Source organism: Centroberyx affinis, unplaced genomic scaffold, assembly GCF_046629955.1.
Source record: "Centroberyx affinis isolate AG114_WGS23_722 - 3 ecotype Tasmania unplaced genomic scaffold, CSIRO-AGI_Caff_v1 ptg001292l_1, whole genome shotgun sequence".
Classification (NCBI taxonomy): Eukaryota; Metazoa; Chordata; class Actinopteri; order Beryciformes; family Berycidae; genus Centroberyx; species Centroberyx affinis.
This window is the reverse complement of record NW_027279798.1, coordinates 329,288-348,410: the sequence shown is the minus strand read 5'-3', so window position 1 is coordinate 348,410 and position 19,123 is coordinate 329,288. Positions and strand designations below refer to the sequence as shown.

General features: G+C 46.8%; 1 protein-coding gene across 1 annotated transcript; it reads right to left on the bottom strand.

Annotated features, from left to right (window-relative positions):
• Positions 1-2,725: 2,725 nt before the first annotated feature.
• On the bottom strand, positions 2,726-15,335 carry ttbk2a (tau tubulin kinase 2a). The gene is made up of 15 exons (XM_071525420.1): positions 15,145-15,335; positions 13,894-14,041; positions 12,236-12,309; positions 11,002-11,142; positions 10,394-10,498; positions 9,887-9,952; positions 9,561-9,653; positions 9,306-9,431; positions 8,621-8,778; positions 8,116-8,323; positions 7,074-7,288; positions 6,403-6,958; positions 5,176-5,514; positions 3,409-4,364; positions 2,726-3,173 (listed from the first exon to the last, which is right to left on the bottom strand). The coding sequence occupies exons 1-15, from the start codon at positions 15,211-15,213 to the stop codon at positions 2,726-2,728; spliced, it is 3,702 nt and encodes a 1,233-aa protein (XP_071381521.1). The 5' UTR covers positions 15,214-15,335.
• Between the last annotated feature and the right edge of the window lie 3,788 nt (positions 15,336-19,123).

Sequence of the window (19,123 nt, the reverse complement as noted above, 5' to 3'; positions counted from 1 at the left end):
ATTTCACACAGTCTCACAGAAAAACGGGGAGCACTCCAATATAACCACAGATCTGCAGGAGCAAATCTGAAAGCTTCACAGCAAAATCCTGCACTGATTTCAGCAGTAGTACTGACCACGCTGACCAGGCATATGGTGGCACACGCCATTCATGGACAGAGACAGTTGACAGAAGGCTTGGCTGGCCTAACAGTGGATGATCTCCAACACAGACAAGGCTCAGTCATCCCTCGCTATGCACAGAGGGGGAGAGAGGAGACATTAAGGCAGCTGACTGACTGAACGCTGTCTGCCTTCAGGATGAGTCATCATAGCTGCTCTAAGAGACTAGCGCAGGTACCTGCAAGATCTGCATGAGTCAAACAAAATGGCACAATTGACATCTACAAAGCAATGCGCCCGTTTAAACCCTAAGCACTCCATACACTCCAATGTTTATCAGATCACAATTCAAACCACAATTGCAAAATTTATCAAAATATTGGCAATGTGATTTTTTTTGTCCATATGTGCAGCCATACCATATTGTGGCTTTCATTGCCATCAATCTTTCAACCCATGTGCCATCTCCTACAATGCAAGTGCTTAAAACAGAGCAAAGTCTATTCTTCTCTTTCTCATGGAATAACTGTTTTGTGCATCATGTATGCTAGGTGGAATTCAGCCAGTTGCACTGATGAAAAATACAGTCCATCATATTTAAGCTACACAATCATCCCAAGTCAATGTATGTAGCAGTCGGTAGCGCAGAAAACTAGTGTTATAGATCAGATGGCAAGAGGAAAGTCAAAGAACATTGTGAGGAAAAGAAGGGGTGTCAAGAGAAAATATACAAGTTTATAGAAATTAAACTGCACACCCAACAGGAAAACAAATCCCTTTCGGGTTATAATCTTCACAAGATAGATGGAGTGTGATGGGAACTGGTATGCTGCTTTTACTCAATAGTTTGTTCTGATATTTTTTCCTCTCTTTTCTCTGTAGAGCATGCAAAGAGTAGCGTTGGAAGCCGGAGTTATTTTACAGTATCTTACAAGCAGAGGAGTGGGAAGAGGTTGTGGAGGAGGGTTGGAGTGAGGAATGTGGAAATAAATTAAACAGTGGTTCTCAAACAATACAATGATTCCTTTGCCTTGTGCACAAACATACTGTATGTCGTTATATAAAAGACATTCTCTGGCGCAAGAGGAACGGATAAAAAAATGTTTTTCTGGCCTACAGAGGCATGGAACATCATTTTGGTGTGTGAAATACATATGGCATACATATATGACATTTGACAAAATGTTTTCTTGAGGTCTGGAATTCACATTTGTTCAAAGTTTTATCTGAGAGTCAGACGCTGACCTGGTATCAAGGTCATACAGGACCGTTAAAACTGGTTTTACTTAAAATATTTCCTTTTGTCATCACAAATAATAGCTACTCTGACTTCAAGTAAATTGCTGCTCAAATTTTGTTTGATTTACAAACATTCTTGTTGCTTCCTTTTCTACTTACAAGAATACTGTTACATCCAGGTGAAAAGGGTTCTCTAAACCGCTGGCACAAATTAACGCAAGTCTGTTTTTGGCTCCCTTTGTTATAATCACAAACACACCAAAGTGAATCCCCAAGCTGCCCAAAGTGCCAAGGCACACGCTGAGACAAACATCTGTGTCCAAACATTACTGATTAATTAGTGAATTAGAATACATGTACCTTGTTTAGGCTTATTACTACCACCACCACTACTACTACTACTGGAAGGACAGGATTGAGAAACATGTTACATCAATGCAATCATTTCTAAGCAACTTTCAAAAGGAGTTTCACTTAAAGGAATTCTGACCTGTAATTCATTCATTCATTCAGTGTGACATTTAGATTCCTCCTTAGCAACACAGTAGGCACAAGTAGGTGTGTGTCCTCACACACTTTACATGATTGTATAAAGGATCACTTTGGAGTAATCCGCTCTGTTAAACATTTAAAACTAATGTAAGGGACACAGGTACCATACATCCACTATCATAGAGAGGGTAGGAGACATAAGCATTGCTAAGCGTTAAAATAAATAATATTTTAATAAATACTACTGTACACTTATTCTGGCTTTATGCATTCGCATATAGTATAAAGTAAAAATTATACCCTGCCTGCAGTCTCCAAATAAATGCAGAGGAGATAACCGAGTCAACCCCAGGCCAATATTTAATTAAGTAGTGATCAGCTATACTGATATTCCATCAGTATAATCCAAGTGCATTAATAATGGGGCTAAATGAGTTACTATATATTGTGGTGCAGGATGTATCAAATACTAACAAACAGGGAGCTGATTTATATGCCCACTGGCCCAACTATTGAGTTATATACTACAATACTTCCTGTATTAGGAAATCACTGTTTAGTTTCACAGCTACACTAGTTTGCTCTACAACATGGTAAACTATACAAATTGAGTACCCTGAAATGTCATCATCCCCCGTCTGATTAGGTACCATAAAACTGGGCACATAAATGGGTGAAAAAAAACCTGTGTGCAAATGGAAGGACTGAAGAGAACAGTGTGAGGTGGGGAGACACGGTGAAGTTCAGATTGACAGGGAAAAAGGGAGACAAGAATTCTCTTGTCTAACGACACTCGGGCGGGACGACGCAGGCCTTCGTCCTGACTGCGCTCTTCCCCATCCTGATTGTAGCCTTCCCCTCCTCTGCGGTGGCAGAGCATCCCGGTGGGCGACTATCTGCTCAGCTTGCTGGAGCACTTGCCCTCTCGGCTGCAGCCTTTCCCCCTGGACAGGTGGAAGGGGCCTGTGCGGGCCTGCCGGCTGCAGCAAGTCTCCTGGTGGTGGGGGTAGGAGCGGCGGGGAGGCGGCGAGCCGGAGAAGCTGGGAGGCGAGCGGCTGCGGCCCAGGCAGCCCCCTCCCCCACCGCCACGGTGTTCATGGCGGGAGGGCGAGGAGCTGACGGAGCGCTGCAGGGAGGAGGAGCTGCGTGGGGAAGCGCTGGAGCTGCGGTGGTGGTGCGGGGAGCTTGTCAGGCTGCAGATGCCCATCCTGGAGCCCCCGTGCTGGGCAGAGGAGCGGTGGTGGAGGGGGGAGCCGCGGGAGCCATGCATCAGCTGGGCCAGGCAGGACAGGAGGTCTGAGTCGCTGGTGCTGCCTGCTCGGATGCGGTAACGCCTAAGTCTGGGTGGGTGGGGGTGGGTACACAAAGCAGGACAAATTACAGCCAAGTCATACAGTCTTAAGCAAAACAGGTTGATAAATCAGCTTAATTCATTACAAGAAAAATCATCAGCCAAGTGAGATTTCATGCACAATATCTACTCATTGTCATATGTTGTCTTATGTTTTTTGTGCGACACAAGTTAATTTAATATAGCATGTCACATGAAAGCAAGGCAGCTGATTGACAAGTTACCTGCCCTCCACTATGGGGCGGCTAGGTGGCTTTCCGGGGGGCGGGCGCGGCATGAATTGGGCAGCCAGCTGCTCAGGGGCGGGGGTGGGATTAACGGGACGAGGGATCCTGCTCTTGCGGGACAGGGGGCTGGAGGAGGAGGAGAGAGAAGGAGCGTCGTCTCCCTGGCGGTCAGAGCGGGAGCCCAGGAGGGAGTCTTCGTCCTGGGAGCGGTCAGAGGCGGAGGACAGCGGGTCCCGAGGGAGGGAGGCCACCATAGGGCCACGCCTGTCGGAGAGGGACGGGGAGGCGGTGGGAGAGGGGACCGGGCCCTGGTGGTTGGCCTTCTTCTGCAGAAGCTTCTCTTTAGCGGAACCTGGAGGAGGGGGCTCCAGCAGACTGGAGGGCTCCAGCACAGGGATGCGACTTTGCCTGCGGGTGGGGTCTTTACGGGGGACAACAGGGGAGGAGGCTGAGCCACCGGTCTCCTCTGCAGCCTGACTCCCTGCTCCCCTCCCCTGCCCACCTGGGGCATGCTGCTGGGGCTCTGTGGCATAGGGAGCGAGGCCAGAATCATTCTCAGGGTCTTTCAGCTTGGAGAATGCTCCATTGCTTAAGTCCCTTTGGCCATTGACAGGGGGAGAAAGGTGGCCGTTGGCAAACACAGGGCTGTGAGGACAGCAAGGGGAGCGCGGAGAGGAAGGTGAGCGTGGAGAGCGTGGGGAAGACACTCGGCTTGGCACAGGGCTTTGGGCTTTGGTGTGGCTGTCTCCGTTCACCAGCGTCTCAACCAGGGGGTCTGTGGGCATGCCCGCCTGGGTGGGCACATGGTACTGGGGGGTGTTGATGTCTGCGGTGTGGTCCAGGGGCTGCTGAGCATCAGCCTCAGCTTCGCCACGCCTCTCCAGCAGGAGGCACTGTGGGACACTGTCTGATCCTGACTGGGAGGACAGACCAGAGGGACGCTGAGCCGTCAACTGGAGGGGGAGGGGAAGCAGAGAGACAGGAGTAGAGGAGGGAAGAGAAAAACACACAGGTGTTACTCTAGAAATACGCCACACTATAAAATGGGAGTAATATTCTAATTGTCAACGGCCTGTTGCTGATAGACTACAACATGTCGAGTTGTGCTGTAGTTCTGTAGCAAGAGCCTGATTTTTGTAATATGGGGTATTTAATGGAGATTAGTTGGCAACAGCATGCAATGCCATAGCTACCATTATGAGACCGAAACACACAAGTGCTATGGCAGTGTCAGTCAAGCTGTGAGTACTAAACCGGCAAGTAGGACAGGAAACGTTCACGCAACTTCGCAGGGGGCTTCAACGAAGAGAGGGTGAGAAACAAATACAGGGAGAGAGAGAGAAAGAGAAAGAGAGAGAAGACAAAGACGATCTGAAACAAAAGAGACCATGCAACCTGTAGTCATGACTCCACATTCCAAACACACATGCCACAATCAGACAAACACACACCCCTATTCAGATCACAAGAACACATGTCCAGACACAAGGACACATCTGAGCATGCTCTGCCTGGCCTGCACAATGCCCTTCCTGGTTTCTGGAGAGAGCTGACTGACGACAACACAATGACCAAGCCCACAAAAAGCAAAACAAAACAAAAGAAGCCAAACAAGAAGCCAAAACAAACAGCATAACAAAAAAAGAATAAAAATGGTGGCAGCTGACAGCTGGTGTGCGGCTAGTGAAGTATTAAGAGAGAGAGGAAGCTGAATGGATGAGAGTTTCGCTCTGTGATGCTACGGGATCGTGATTGGCTAATCACCTGCTGGAGCTGGGCGCGAGTGATGCGTATGACAGAGGGAAACTTGGTGTTGGCAGCACCCGCCGGGATGGCAGGCAGTTTCCTGCGGCCGGGCGAGCGGGTGCCGGGGGCGGGGTTTGGTGGTAGTGGTAGGGAGGCGTGGCAGGAGGAGGAGGAGGAGGGGCGTTCCTGCTGCTGCTGGTCGGCAGACTGGCTGCGCCTCATGCCCGGCGGCTGGCGCTGGTGCAGCGGGTCCGACAAGGTGGTCAGGAGGGTGTGTGGGCTGGGAGAGCGCAGGAGGATGGGGCTGGATGTCCGGATCGCAACCTCCTCAGGCAGGGATGGAGGAGAGGTGGGGAGCTAAGAGAGGGGAGGGAGAGAAGTGGGAGATGGGAGAGAGGAGGGGTTGTGAGATAGGTGAGGGAGTGAGAGGATGGAGGGTGGAAGAGTCGTGGGGCAGGGCGAGTAGGGCGCAGTGGGGGGGTAGCGCAGTGTCGAGTTGTTGAGGTCAGGGAAAGAGCGGCCAAAAGAGGACGGAAGGGTTTTTTGGGCGGGGGAGGAAGGAGGAGGAGGGGTGGATTAGGGGAAGGCAGTGTACATTTCAAAATTAGAGGGAGTGGTTCTGGTGGTAAGGGGGGGTGAGGGGACAGTCAGGGCATTCATTCCTCTTGTATTAAAAACACTGCTCTACATTTTGAGTGAAAGCAGTCTGTGTTGGACTTTGTTGGGCAGGAATCTGGACTCGGTGAAAGGGCTGGTCGGATACTGAAGGTTATGAATAGCAAAGGAGCAAACAACTCATTTAATCTAAGCAAACCAAAGCAGATCTTGGAAATAAATCATTTAATTTGTGAAGTAAATAAAATCAACCCAACGCATTGCAAATGAGTGTCTGCAAATAAGATAAAATATGCATGATATCTAATGCAAATCAAAGTGCATTTCAAAACCATAAGCTCTCTCTCCCCCCTTGCCTCGATCTGATAAAAGCTCCGCAGTTGTCTCAGGAATATCCTTTTCTAACAAATACACACAAGCAAAGAAGCGCGCACACATAAAGCAGTAACATTTTGCTTCAAACTAGAGCAAGATGCAGCTGGTGGAACTCTAATAGTTGTATGATATTAGCATTGAAGTTCTATAGCTAGAACTCTGACTCTGTGCAGCTTTTTAACTTTGTAAAATGCTGACTACAGTCAGTATCATGTATGTCATGTCATGAGATGGTATTCGAGTGAAGGGGCTTACCTGAGTGAGAACTCCCTCTGCCAGAGCTTCGGCTGGGCTGGTTGGAGTGATGGGGGGCAGGTTCCCCGCAGGGCCCACACTGAGCTCCAGCCTGTCCACCTTGGCAGCTCCCATGGGGGAAGCTAGGGTTTCGTGATTAGTTTTGCCAGAGTTAGGGCTAGGGATGCCCTTCTCCCATCCAGGAGACTGTTCCCCTGGCTGGAGCACCTCTGGCTCCTCCTCATCCTCCTCTGAAGGGCTGGCGGTAGCCTTGGCCCCCGGGGAGCCGCTGGGCCGCTCCACCATTACCCACTCCCTCGAGTCAACGTCCTGCCTGCCAGAGCTCAGGTTGAGGGCCACGAAGCCCCCGCTGCTGGCCGCCCCCTCACCCTGCTCCAGAGAGCCAGGAGATACTGGCTTAGGAGAGCCACCACCAGACAGGAACTCCTCATCATAGTGCCAGACCCTTTCAGGACGCTCCCCAGCAAGGACAGCTTGGCCATGAGCTACTGGGACCCCTGCAACCCCCTCAGCCTCCTTCTCCTGCTGCTGGGGACCGAACTGGTGCTTTGCTGAGCTGGACAGACACACAGACAGATGCAAACAGTCAAGTCTCTTTAAAACAGAATGAAACAGTTGATAAGATAAATGGTAAAATTGTTGTTGTTGAGAGGGGCAATGGACAGACTGACCAGGCCTCCAGGAAGCGCTCTGGACTGGGTTTGGACTCCAGCCCAAGCCTCTTCTCCAGGTCAAAGCTGTGGATGTTGCGGAGCTTCCTCAGCAGGGGGCCGTCGCGGTCTGAAGCCATGACCTCAGAGTGCACTTTGACTGGGGAGCCCAGGCTGGGCCCGGCGTAGGGGCTCTGGTGGCCCTGGTTGTTGCTATGCTCCTCCTCTGTGGCCGCCTGTGGGAACCAGACAATTAGTGGGACTTATTAGATAAAAGAACAGATGAATTTCAATTGAGGTGTGGATTCTTATGAGAGTACTTCAGGGGTGACCAAACTCTACAGAACCAAAATGATGGAACTAAGAACATGAAAAGGTGAGTTTACCATTGCTTACCCCCCTTCACAGGGAGGTCAAAGTGCAGAGTCAGCTACAAAGCAGTGACCCTGGAGCAGGTAGGGATTCAGCATTTTGCTTTGGGACACTTTAAGCAGGGTAGATGCTTGCTGTTACAGGGGCTTGAACCCTGGCCCTCTGGTTAAAGGACAGTCCCTCTACTCACTACACCACCCTGCTGCCAACTGAGGTTTCACTGAGGTTTTATTACAACACAGACATATAAAATCAGATGGTCTCTTTCTTCCACGGCGTGACAGCGTGACGGCATGGCGATGTGGTCATCAAGAGGCAAATTCAAGTCTCTCAGTCAGGGGTGAGACACTTTACCCCTCTATACCTGAGCACTATCATTTTACAATCAATTTACAGCACTTGAGAAAATAATTTTCTACAAATCATGTCTGTTCTTTATTGTGAATACATGGAAAAGGAAGCAACATTTCTATTTTTGTGAAAATTTACCTCAAACTGTGAGTCTTCACACCTTGGCTGTGAATTATCACACAACTCCCACAGTAGTCTAATCATATTAAGAAAGCACTATGCATCACCACCACCAATGGGCCGTGGGACTGTAGAGAATCGGCCATTGTGTTTTCTGTAGCAAACACGCCACCTGACATCCCATCCGTGGAACGCGTGTGTGTCCTCACGTGCAGCCTACCTTCCAGACCGCGGTCCTGATGCGGTTACGGTTGCGGTCCAGCTCCTCCCAGACGTCAGCCTCCTGGTTGCGGAGAGGATGGACGGGGGAGCCGGGCAGGCGGTCGGGGGCGGGGTTGTTCTCCCCGTCGCTGAGCTGCTCGTCCTGCAGAACCTCGTCCGTGTTCTCCCTCAGCAGGTCGCCAGGGATCAGAGAGGCATTCGCCATTCTGGAGAACAAAAAATACACACATTTGAACATTCATTTGATGGTTGAGACCGTAAAAGAGACTACTGATAACCATGCAGAGACGAATGTACAATTTTAGTCACTCAATTCAAAATGTAAAATGAATTGGCTTTTCAAAAAACAACTACAGTATATAGCCTTCATTTTAGGTTTACAGATTGGCTAGCAAAACCTTTCTATCAAAAATAAATAAATATCCACCTCCTGAATTGATTGCACTGAAAGTGTCTCGACCTCAGCCTTGACTGAAATGGCTGCTGGGCTGCTAGACACGTACCCCATGTGTGCTGGCGTGAGGCGGGTGTGGTGCTGGGGTGTCGTGGCGCTGGCATTGATAGTCAGAGTGCCATCTGTGCCGGTCCTCTCCCAGTCATAAGGGTCGTTCTCCACGACGTTGTAGGTTTTCATGCTGTTGTCAAACACTGACATCAGCAGCTGTAACAAAATGAATTAAATGGTAAACATGTATGCAATTTCTTATGCAGGGAGATTCAGACTAGATGTACCACAGGATAAATAGGTTCCAAACACAAACAGATGCCGTAATCATGGATTCCACAGGCAGAAATCTAACAGATATTACCCAAACAACCAGACATTTTACAGACAGTAAGATACTTGTGTTGACATTATATTCTGTTTAACTGCAGACAGACCCTATTAGATAAACACTTTTTTAGGCTGTGATCACATAGTTGAAAAAAAAGGCAGAGGCACATTCAAAAATTCATCCTATTTTCAATGGTTTGGTCGCAGCAGGTGCACGTTTCCTCCAAACTATGTGCCTCACATCTTGGAAGCAACACTTTTTGAGGCGCTCCCCTGGGCTCGCTCCGTTACTAGCGACACTCACAGCCGTGAGAAAAAGCATCCTATGGGATCACGGCTTTAATCAGCGCTTATTTTCAGAGTCAGACAAACTAGAGCCCCTTACTAAACCACAACATAAACATCCATATCACCTGGTAGTCTGGCTTGGTGAAGTAGTCGAGGCTGGAGATGTGATCCAGAAACACAATGAACTCTGCCGGCAGGTGTTTGAGCATCAGCCGGTGGTCATAGGTCTCCTTCAGCTTCCCCACATGCTCCTGAGAGTGAACACACACACACACACAAAAATATATATACACATACACATCACACATCTCATCACTTACAGCTACGTAGCCAAGGCTGTTTAGTTTCCAGGAAGGATAACAACTATTGGTTGTCCTTACTTTGTCCTTGATCTTTCTCCATGGCAACTGGCCGACCAGAAACTCCACCAGCATGTAGAAGAGGGACCAGAGGTCATCATGACGACCCATCTCCTGTAGGTTTACACCGGGGTTACGTTGTTAACATTATGATCAGACAGCTGGCTAGATCAATAATGTTTGATCACCAGAAACAGAACTGTGGCGACAAACAATAACAAAGCTTGTCCCAAAAAAACTAAAAAGGCACTGATGTGAGAAAGTTGTTGTGGAAAAGCACGTGAACGGGCGCGTGTGGGACAGAGTGATGGATTACACAAGAGCTGTGGTGCAGAGCAGATACTGACCTTATTCTTGTGTGCATTGACAGAAGCGTAACGGACTGTTCCCCTGAACCCTGCCACTGGACGGGGCTGACAAACACAAAGAGACACAGCAATCAAACGCTACTGCTGATATAGTCTAATAGGCTCATAGCCAGGCCCAAACTGGATCTGAATATTTTCTTTTGTGTATTTAACATAAAGAAAGAGGTAGAATCCGCACACTGTATTGATAGCTCCCAATAACTTAAATGGCAATGCAACATTTCCATTTTTCTACTTTATTTAACATAAAGCCATATTTTAGGGGTTTTTTTTATGTATTACACATAAAAGCAGTAGTAGTAGTCTGCAGAATTCACTGATTTTCATCCAGAAATACCACAGAAAATAAAAAGAAATGTCTGCCAGTTTCATTTGTGCCCGCTTCTTATCAAACCTCTAACCCAAACCCTTCATTAGCAATTATGCCAACATTCCCTACTCACATTAGACCCACTATACACTGATCAACATAAGGCGGGTACTTACAGGTCGGACCTCCTGGCAAGAGTTGGTGAACTGGCGAGCTAAACCAAAGTCCAGCATGTAGCAGGTTCGGCAGGTGCTGGGGAACCGGCCCATGGCGAAGTTGGACTGAAGCAGAAGCAGAGATAGAAGGTCGTAATGAGGCGATGGTTAAAAAAATAATAATACAGATTAGAAAGTTATAAATCCAATAAAACTTTACAGCTATTTATATTCTTTTCTCCCCGAGGGAATAACTTTTATTTCTACTGTGGAAAATAAATTAATATGGCAGTTCAAAAGACAGAAGACATTTACATTCCATTACATTTCAGGCATTTAGCCAAAACTCTTATTGAGCCAACTTACAGTAAGTGCAACAGTCGAAAAAGCTAAAGCCCTGAATCAGCAACATTACCGTCAGCCAATAATAAAGAGTGCAAGGGTCAAAGCAGCACTGCCCAGACAATAGAAATAAAATATATTCCTCTGTGCCCAGAATATTTATGAGTAACAGACAATATTTATGCCCAGAGTATTTATGAGTAACAGAGAAGTGCGAGTTAAGGAAATAGGAACCAAACGAAAAAAATACATTTATTCTCTGCCGCACCCAGTTCCCAGTGACTCACCGGCTTGATGTCGCGGTGCAGGAAGCCGACAGAGTGGATGCTCTCTATGGCCTCCAGGATCTGGCGCCCCAGCCGCAGGGTGGTGCTGACGCTGAAGGTGCCCCGGGTCATACTCCTCCGCAGGTCGGCCAGGTTACGGCCCTGGAAGAGACAATGTATGAGAAAAGTAAGCAGAGAAGGAAAGTAGCTTTTGTCCCCAGGCCACAATGATAAATCCCCCCCAAATATTCACCAGTAGCATTATTTTCCCAGCCGACTAGGCTTTTAGAATAGAGCAGTGATAGTGGACCATCTGCCAAAGTGGCTGCTGGAGCTAACTAACTTACCAGCCACAACAAAAGATTTAGCAGCATTGGCCATGTGGCTGGTGTTATTCCCATTGTGCATGTTAGTACAATAAACAGCATGTCATCATAACAGACAAAAAATACTGAACTAATTTAATTTATTTAGACTAGCTCTATTATGGCAGCAAAAATATTTATTTAAAAGAAACAATAATCATTGATAAATGGTGTCTATGACTGAAATGTTTGTGGTGATGGCCAAATATGTTACAAGTGGACACAGAAAACAGGCCATAAATCCCACCCGGCCCACACTTTCAGCTCATTCATCATCAGATTCAGGGAATTCATGATGATGACTTGGATATTAAGGCCAGCTGCGCTGGATGCAATAATTGAAACTAATTTGACGCTTCTGTGGCACACAGTAGGACAGTGAACAGTCTGCAGCACTGGTGCCTGCATCTCTACTATATTATTTTTTGCTGTTCGATGGTCTTTTCTACAATCTGCTTCATATATTTGGAAAATGGACCAGGGACACTTAAGCTGGGTGGATGCTTGCTTGCTGGAGCAGCTAAACTATATAGTGTTTATTTACCCATACATCTGGACAATTGTATTTTGGCTGCTAAATTAATCACATATTGCAGGGCATTTTGGGATTTTATGTCTTGGTTTCCTTTCTCAACAAGAATAATCTAATTCAAAACATGGATGATGTTCTTTTCACTAAAATTAGATAAATGGTCACCGCGGTCCCGAGAAAACTCACAAAAAACAGCCGTGTTGTTCCCCTGCTGACATTCAGAGCAAATGCGTCATGGCAGTTTGACACACCACTTGACACTGGTGCTGGTGTGCATCGGGCCATTAGAAACAATAGGCATTGTTGAAAAGCCAGTGTGTCTGACTCTTCCGGTGCTTTTTCTGCATTTTACACCCACCTGAAGCTCCATCACCACGTAGTTAAAGCGGTCGTTGCGGCCGCAGCCCACGAAGCGACACACGTGGTCCTTACCTAAGAGACGGAGGAGAGAACAAGAGATTCTCAGGATATTCTCAGGGGCAGAACAGGAGGTTCCTTCACGGGGACTTAACAGCATCAGCAGTATCATTTTATCATAAGATGCGACATGCTGTATGAATCATGATGATGTGCGTGTCCATATTTCCCCTGCCCTCTGCCGCCGCTACAGTTCACTGCCCCCCCCCCCCCACCACTCTATGACTACCCTGCTGATTTATAGCGCACGACATCATGTGTACACGTGTGTATGACTGTCTCTGTGTGTGTGTAGCTGTCCGCCTGTGTGTGAGTGTGTGTGTGAGTGTGTGTGTGTGTGTGTGTGTGTGTGCTCTGGTCCCAGGGGACACTGCTGCACTGGCAGCCTGACTGCGGCCACACCCCGCAGCCCTTCAGTGCACAGTGAAACGGTGCAGAGCAACTAGCCAGCACACTCCCATACAGCAGCACACATGCAAACAGTTTCACTAACAAGACCTCCATGATGAAACTTCTTGTTTCTAGCTTGCTGCTCTGACCCGTCTTGACTGCCTGCTTGCCCAAATTCATCGCCACCAAGAATAATTATTATCTCAGGGTAGAATAAATCAAAATGACCCGATGAAAGAATCAAAAACAAAAAACAAAAACAGCCTATTATTAGCTCAATAGGACCTATTTGTCTTTTTATGAGGCTTCGGGTCAATGTTTATTCTTTAAGAGTGGGCGGGTACGCAGTGTTTGGGGGCCGGGGTTCAGCCCGTCTCAGGTTACATCCTGGTTCCCTCAGGAAGCAACAGAACCATAATGCCTCAGGCCGCAGCCATTAGACAGCAAACATGATCCCAACCCATTGATTTTCCTCTCAGAGGAGAGAAAGAAAAAGGCATAGTGGTTAAAAAAGAGGCAGGAAGGAGGAGGGGAGGGAAAAGACAAGGTTAAAAAAAAGAGAGAAAAGGCAAACAAAACGCCCCCCAAAGGAGCGCTCCTAATTGCTTTGTTGATCCTCTGCCTCTACGATGAGAGACTGGGAGTGTCCAGGCAAACAGACGTTTTAGTGCGTTGTCACCTTTGTCTCTGTTAGATTAAAAATCCCAACACTTAAACAACTGAAACACTTCACCCTTTAGACATTAAAAAAACGAGATGTGAAATACAGAATGATAAATAAATGACTGGGATGTATCAGCAATTCCTAATGAATGATGGCTTGCTTTGCACTGCAGAGACCGAGGCAAACTGAACTGAGCTGAAGCCTGAGCCAAACTGTGTTTTAAGATGAGTCAGATGATCTATGTGTGATCTCAGAGGGAGGGATTATTCTCTGCTGCTATAGATGAACACAGGCTATCCTGGTATTTGCCGCTAGCGTATAATTTCCTGGTTTAACCCGTTTCTTTGTGTGTTTCTGTGGTCTTGTTATTCCTGGAGCAATTACTGACTGAAAAGCGTTCAGTTTGCTTAAGCTTGTGTCTGCCAAGAATGCAGACGATACCCAGGATGTGCACTTTTGGGACAATTCAATAGGTCACACCATGCCAGGGAGGATCAATCAACCCCAGAATTGTAACAGAATCCACTTGATCCATTTCGACTCACCCTGGAGCTTCTTGAGCACGGCCACCTCCATCTTCAGCACCTGTTTGGGCTGCTGGGCCGACTCCACCTTCAGCGCCACGCTGACCCGCGTCAGCAGGTCCAGCGCCTCGTAGATCTCCCCGAACCCACCGCCCCCGATCTTCTTCACCTGGAGGAAGAGGAGGATGAGACGTGGCATGAAAACCTGACATGTGCAGAAATTATATTTTTATATATGGAGAGTGGCATGTATGTAGTGTGTGATGCTTTAAAGATTGCAGAGGGGAAATTCTCTTTGCGCTTGGGCCTGGAGCTGGTAGGGCTTTGACATAAAATCAGATGGTCCCTTTTCACTATGGTGCAATCGCCATGGCGATGTGGGCAACAAGGGGCAAATTCAGGTCATTCAGTCAAGGGAGACACACTTCACTCCTCTATAACTGTGTGCTACCAAAATGTACATATCACATAAATGTCCATTTACCCTGTATGTGAGGTCCCATTATCCTTGTACCATGTATGTCAGTATGTAATGTTAAACTATATTTCGCTAAAATGTCTCTGCACCTATGACAATTAGAAAAATTCTTGTAGCTGCAGAGTAAAATTATTCTGATTAGGCCTATTGCTGATTTTACCATGCTCTTTTTTTTTTTGCCCTTTCATGTCAAAATTTCCTAACCGCATTTACCCATTCATTTTCACCTCTCACTACTAGTAAGCGCTTTAATTTCCGCTAAGCTCCCACGTGTCCTTCACTGTCCTCAACACACACACACACACACACACACTCTTGTGTCGCACTAGGAGCTAAAGTCGAGGGATTAGCTGCAGCATTGTTACGTAACTCCTCTCCTTAGAAGACGGAAGTGGCGCCAGGCTGCCAGTTAGGAATAACAGCCTCACATGGCACCCGGGCTGGTACGGCAGTGGGAGACATGGGCCCTGGGGGAGCACTGCTGCTGCTGCCTATAGCACACTGCACTGCCACAAATAGCTATGCGGGCTATTTTTAGGATCTCCCTCACAATGCTGCAGCAGCACTACCTGGACAGAGAGAGACACGACCCCAAACTGTCCGAGCCACAGGTGAGAGAGGAGAGGTGAAGGACTCGCAGGCAGGGGAAGCCATTGTTTGAGTGAACAAAGCGAGCGTTGTGGTGGATTGTTGTCCGTGGGGACGGCGGGAGGGATGAGGACGGGCTTGGGACAGGCAGCGACGGGGTTAGACACACACACCGCCTATTGTCACTAAACGAGCACGTCACTTACCACTTTCCATCGTTCCTTGACCAGGGCGAGCACGCTTAGGATGTCAGCTTGCTCCGCTCCCCCGCTCATCCCGTCAGTGGACCAGGACCGCTGTTCTCAGTGCTTCCCCGACAACCAACAGCCTCAGACTGGGCCGGGCATCTGGGCCGTGCTGGAGAACCCTACGGAAGCCCAAGAGAGACACACAACTGTCAGACGACCAATGAATAAATTCCAAGTTTTAAAGTGAAGGAATTCAGTTGATTTAGTGATATTAGCTAATGTTCTTTGGGTTTTCAATAAAAAAGTCCTAAAAGCATGACTGGATGTAGTATGACAGTGAGTCTGAAAGTCTCCCCAGTTGTGAGAGAAAGTTAACCCCTCGGTTTAAGGCCTTAGCTGCAGCTGCCACACCTGCTGCCAGCAGCTGTCTTTCTAGACAAACTGGTTGGTGGGGTTGACTGACCGACTGAGATTGGATCTCAGTCAGTCGATCTCACCAACTGATATGAGTATTAAAGTATTTCTAATGCACTCATACTCTGCAAGGAACCGAGGTATAAAAATCTGGCCACATTCTTAGGTCTAAAATGACAAAAGGTTTCATCTGAGTATCAGTTGGGTTTTTTTTTACCAGCCTTTATCTCTTGTGTTAGAAGTTAGGCCATTCTGCTCCTTGGCTAGGCTATATGGTAAAAGGCTGATCTTATGAATGAGGTACTGCAAGTCTCATCAGATATACTGAGGCTGTTTAATCTTTGTCACCTCTGTATCTTATTATAATATACAGTGTGCCAGACCAGTGATTCTCAACTAATTCTGCATTCTGCATTCATTTGCAATGAAATGATGACCCAATATGTAAGGAGAGCTGGGTGACATGGAAAAAATGAATATCACAATAATAAGAAGAAATTATTTCAATGACGATATATAGATCTGCTAACATATGCTAAATTAGTTATTAAATAATCAAATTGATGAACTGCATGGTAATATAATATAAATCTGTAATGTCAAATAATATCCCCTAATTTGTTTCAGATCTCATTTTGTGAGAGATTTTATTTAGTATTTAGACAACCAATTTGTGTGTCACTGTAACTCAATATCATTATTTCATCACGATATGATTCTATTGAAAGACGATAAACAATAGTATTAAATTACTGCCCAGCCTATATGTAAGATAACTCGTGAATATTGAGTTATCTTACATATAGGCTGGGCAGTAATTTAATACTATTGTTTATCGTATACCATGTAAATGCTTCTTAGTCCACTGCCCTATCAAAACAGCTTGTGATCCAACCACTTGAGAAACACTATGCAGGACCAGCTCTTCAGATCTCACCTCCCAATGCCACCAAACACAAATCTGAACGCTAAGATGAATTTATTGCCTTCTGCTTTTGTCCACACTGCACAACACTCGCCTCACAAAAATAGCAGGCTGCTTCTACAACAAGGTTCAAATGGAGTTTCCCCTGGAAAAGCTGTGTCTGTGGTCCTTTATTATGCAACAGTCGTGTCATAGATAATCATCTCTCAGGGGAGCACACGCTGGCAACTTCCTCTCGTCTGGCTTCAAACACACAAAGCAGACCCGGAAAACTCAACTTCGATTCATCATTCTGCACACAGCGCGCAGGCATCTACGGTTATGCAACGAACCTTCAAAACACTATTTGGTTACAGGGCATGATCCTGACATCAAGGAGGCAATCAATCCCATCATGCACCGCGATGAGGTTGGGAGCCACAAGAGGGCAAGCATGGTTGGACTAGATAACAGTGAAATGAAGACCATGAAATCTGACACAAGGTCAGCACGCAGGAGTGAGGTGGCCTTGGTGCAGCAGCACCGTCCCAAAACAGAGATGAAAGGACTGGACAGGATGTCTCAAGCTATACTGTGATAACGTTTCAGATGAAATCATGACAGCAGCAGCCATTAAGCCTTGTTTACCAGTGAAGCAATAAGGGACACATACTAAAAAAGCAGGAAAATAGTAACATCCCATCAGAAATTAATGGAAGTTGTATGCCCAGAAATGAAAAACCCTTGAAAAATTCCCTCTCTGTATTCACAGTAATAAAAAAAGTTTATTTTCATATTTGACTTCTGCTCAAGAGAGAAATATGAAATTGGAGGAAATGTGAAGAATCTTGCTTTCAAACTTGCTTTGTGCCAATAACTCTGACAAAAGCTAGACTGACCAAAGCTAGAGTCTGAACCAGAATTTTGCTAGATTACATAACAGAAAAAAATTATTTATTATTTACTATTTTTGGCTATAGTCTGCCTAAAAAGCCACATTTTTCACATGTGTAGATTACAGCATCTGCGGGTCTGCAAGTCTTTGTAGATAAAGCTAGAGCTTGCGAGAGTTAGGGGATGTCTTCTAAAGAGATGAGTGGAATTCCTGATGATATGCTAAAATCTGGGATGACAGAAACATGAAGCACACCATCAAAAAAAAAGATGCTGTACAAAATGATTCAAACCCACAGGATCAGCAACTTGCTGTAAACACTGTGACTGGATAACCTCTGGGCTGAGTCCCATGCTGGAACTTCAAGGTCACCCGGTATACTCCAGTATTTTCCTTCAAGACTTTCACGGGAAAATAATTTTATGAGGAAAATAGCACTTTTCTGAAACAGCTGAGCTATCATGCATGGGACGTCCTTTCCAGGCTGAGTAGGACCAGGAGGTAATTTGCTCAAAATTCATCAAGGGGAGAGAGTAAGCGGGGAAGCTGCTGTTTACCACATGCTTCCCCTATAATTTTATAGTTAAGAGGGGGAATGTGTGCTTTTGAAGGGAGAATAGAGGGAGGAATAGAGGGAGGTAGGTGCGGGGGGCCTCCGTTACTTTTTTGTTTTGTAGAGTAAAGATTTAATCAAATTCAACAGCGATCAACGTATCCGCACATGATCCGTGATTTTTCTCCAATACTGCACTCTCAGTAGTCAAAACAATGCAACTGCTGGCCGGTTTCCCCAGACAAAACATAACAACAACATTTGACCTCGGCCTCATTTACCTGACCTGGTGAGCTAGACCTTCCATCCAGCTGCTTGGGTCAAAGAGTTTTATTAGGACCAGGCGCATCCTTTAACTCCCCCGCCCCTCCAAACGGCCCAAGTGGGACAGAGAAGCAGAAAATACGACGGGCTGCTACCTGCAAGTGAGCAGGCTATAGAGCCACTTCACCAACACACACACACACACACACACACACACACACGCATGTCATCTGCACACACACCTACAAACACACCCGCCTGGTTTACACTGTGACTAATCTCACACCTCACAGAGAAGCACAGCGCTGCTCCTCTGCCTCCTCCATGCAAATCATCATCATCAATAAAAAAAAAAAACCCCAACCAGGAACAGACTTTAGACCAAACGGACCCATCTATGACAGCCAGCCCGTTCACGTCTCATCGTGAATCATACTTCCTGACCCCGCATCTCCATGGTGACGATGGTGCAGTGCCATTTTCATTTGCTGACTGCAGCTTGTCGTCTCCTCTGCCCTTTGGCTCTGCTGGAAACTGCAACTTTACGGCTACATAAAGCATCACAAAATGTCAAATGGCTGATCCCATCCCAGACCATTCCTCTGGCTCCTGGACTGAAAATCATTTTAAACCAAAAAAAAAACACAAGCTCTGCCTATTTCTGTTGAAAGAAGAGTATGCATAAGCTCTGGGCATGTGCATGACAAATACATGTACGCATGCACGTGCCTGCCTGCCCACACACAAACACACACACACGCTTCAGCTGAAAACAACTGGGCAAACAAACTCATCACGAACAAAAACTCTCCCCCGCTTCACTTTCTAATCTAATTCATTACTTGGTGTGTGGCCTGGTCCAGTAGCCGGATAGGAAGACTTGATGGGAGATGAAATTAGTGTCTGGTCTGACAACTCTCTGTGTACAGGACAAGCTCTGGAGAGGAGCCAGCGTGGGGAGGCCCTC

What these genes read in the sequence shown, in the direction of transcription:
- ttbk2a (XM_071525420.1), bottom strand. Translation starts at nt 15,213, where the DNA reads ATGAGCGGGGGAGCGGAGCAAGCTGACATCCTAAGCGTGCTCGCCCTG. An exon ending in TCACCAAGCCAGACTACCAG is followed by an intron (nt 8,779 to 9,305) that starts GTGATATGGATG and finishes ATTTTGTTACAG; the next exon opens with CTGCTGATGTCAGTGTTTGA. An exon ending in TCAGGACCGCGGTCTGGAAG is followed by an intron (nt 7,289 to 8,115) that starts GTAGGCTGCACG and finishes TGGTTCCCACAG; the next exon opens with GCGGCCACAGAGGAGGAGCA.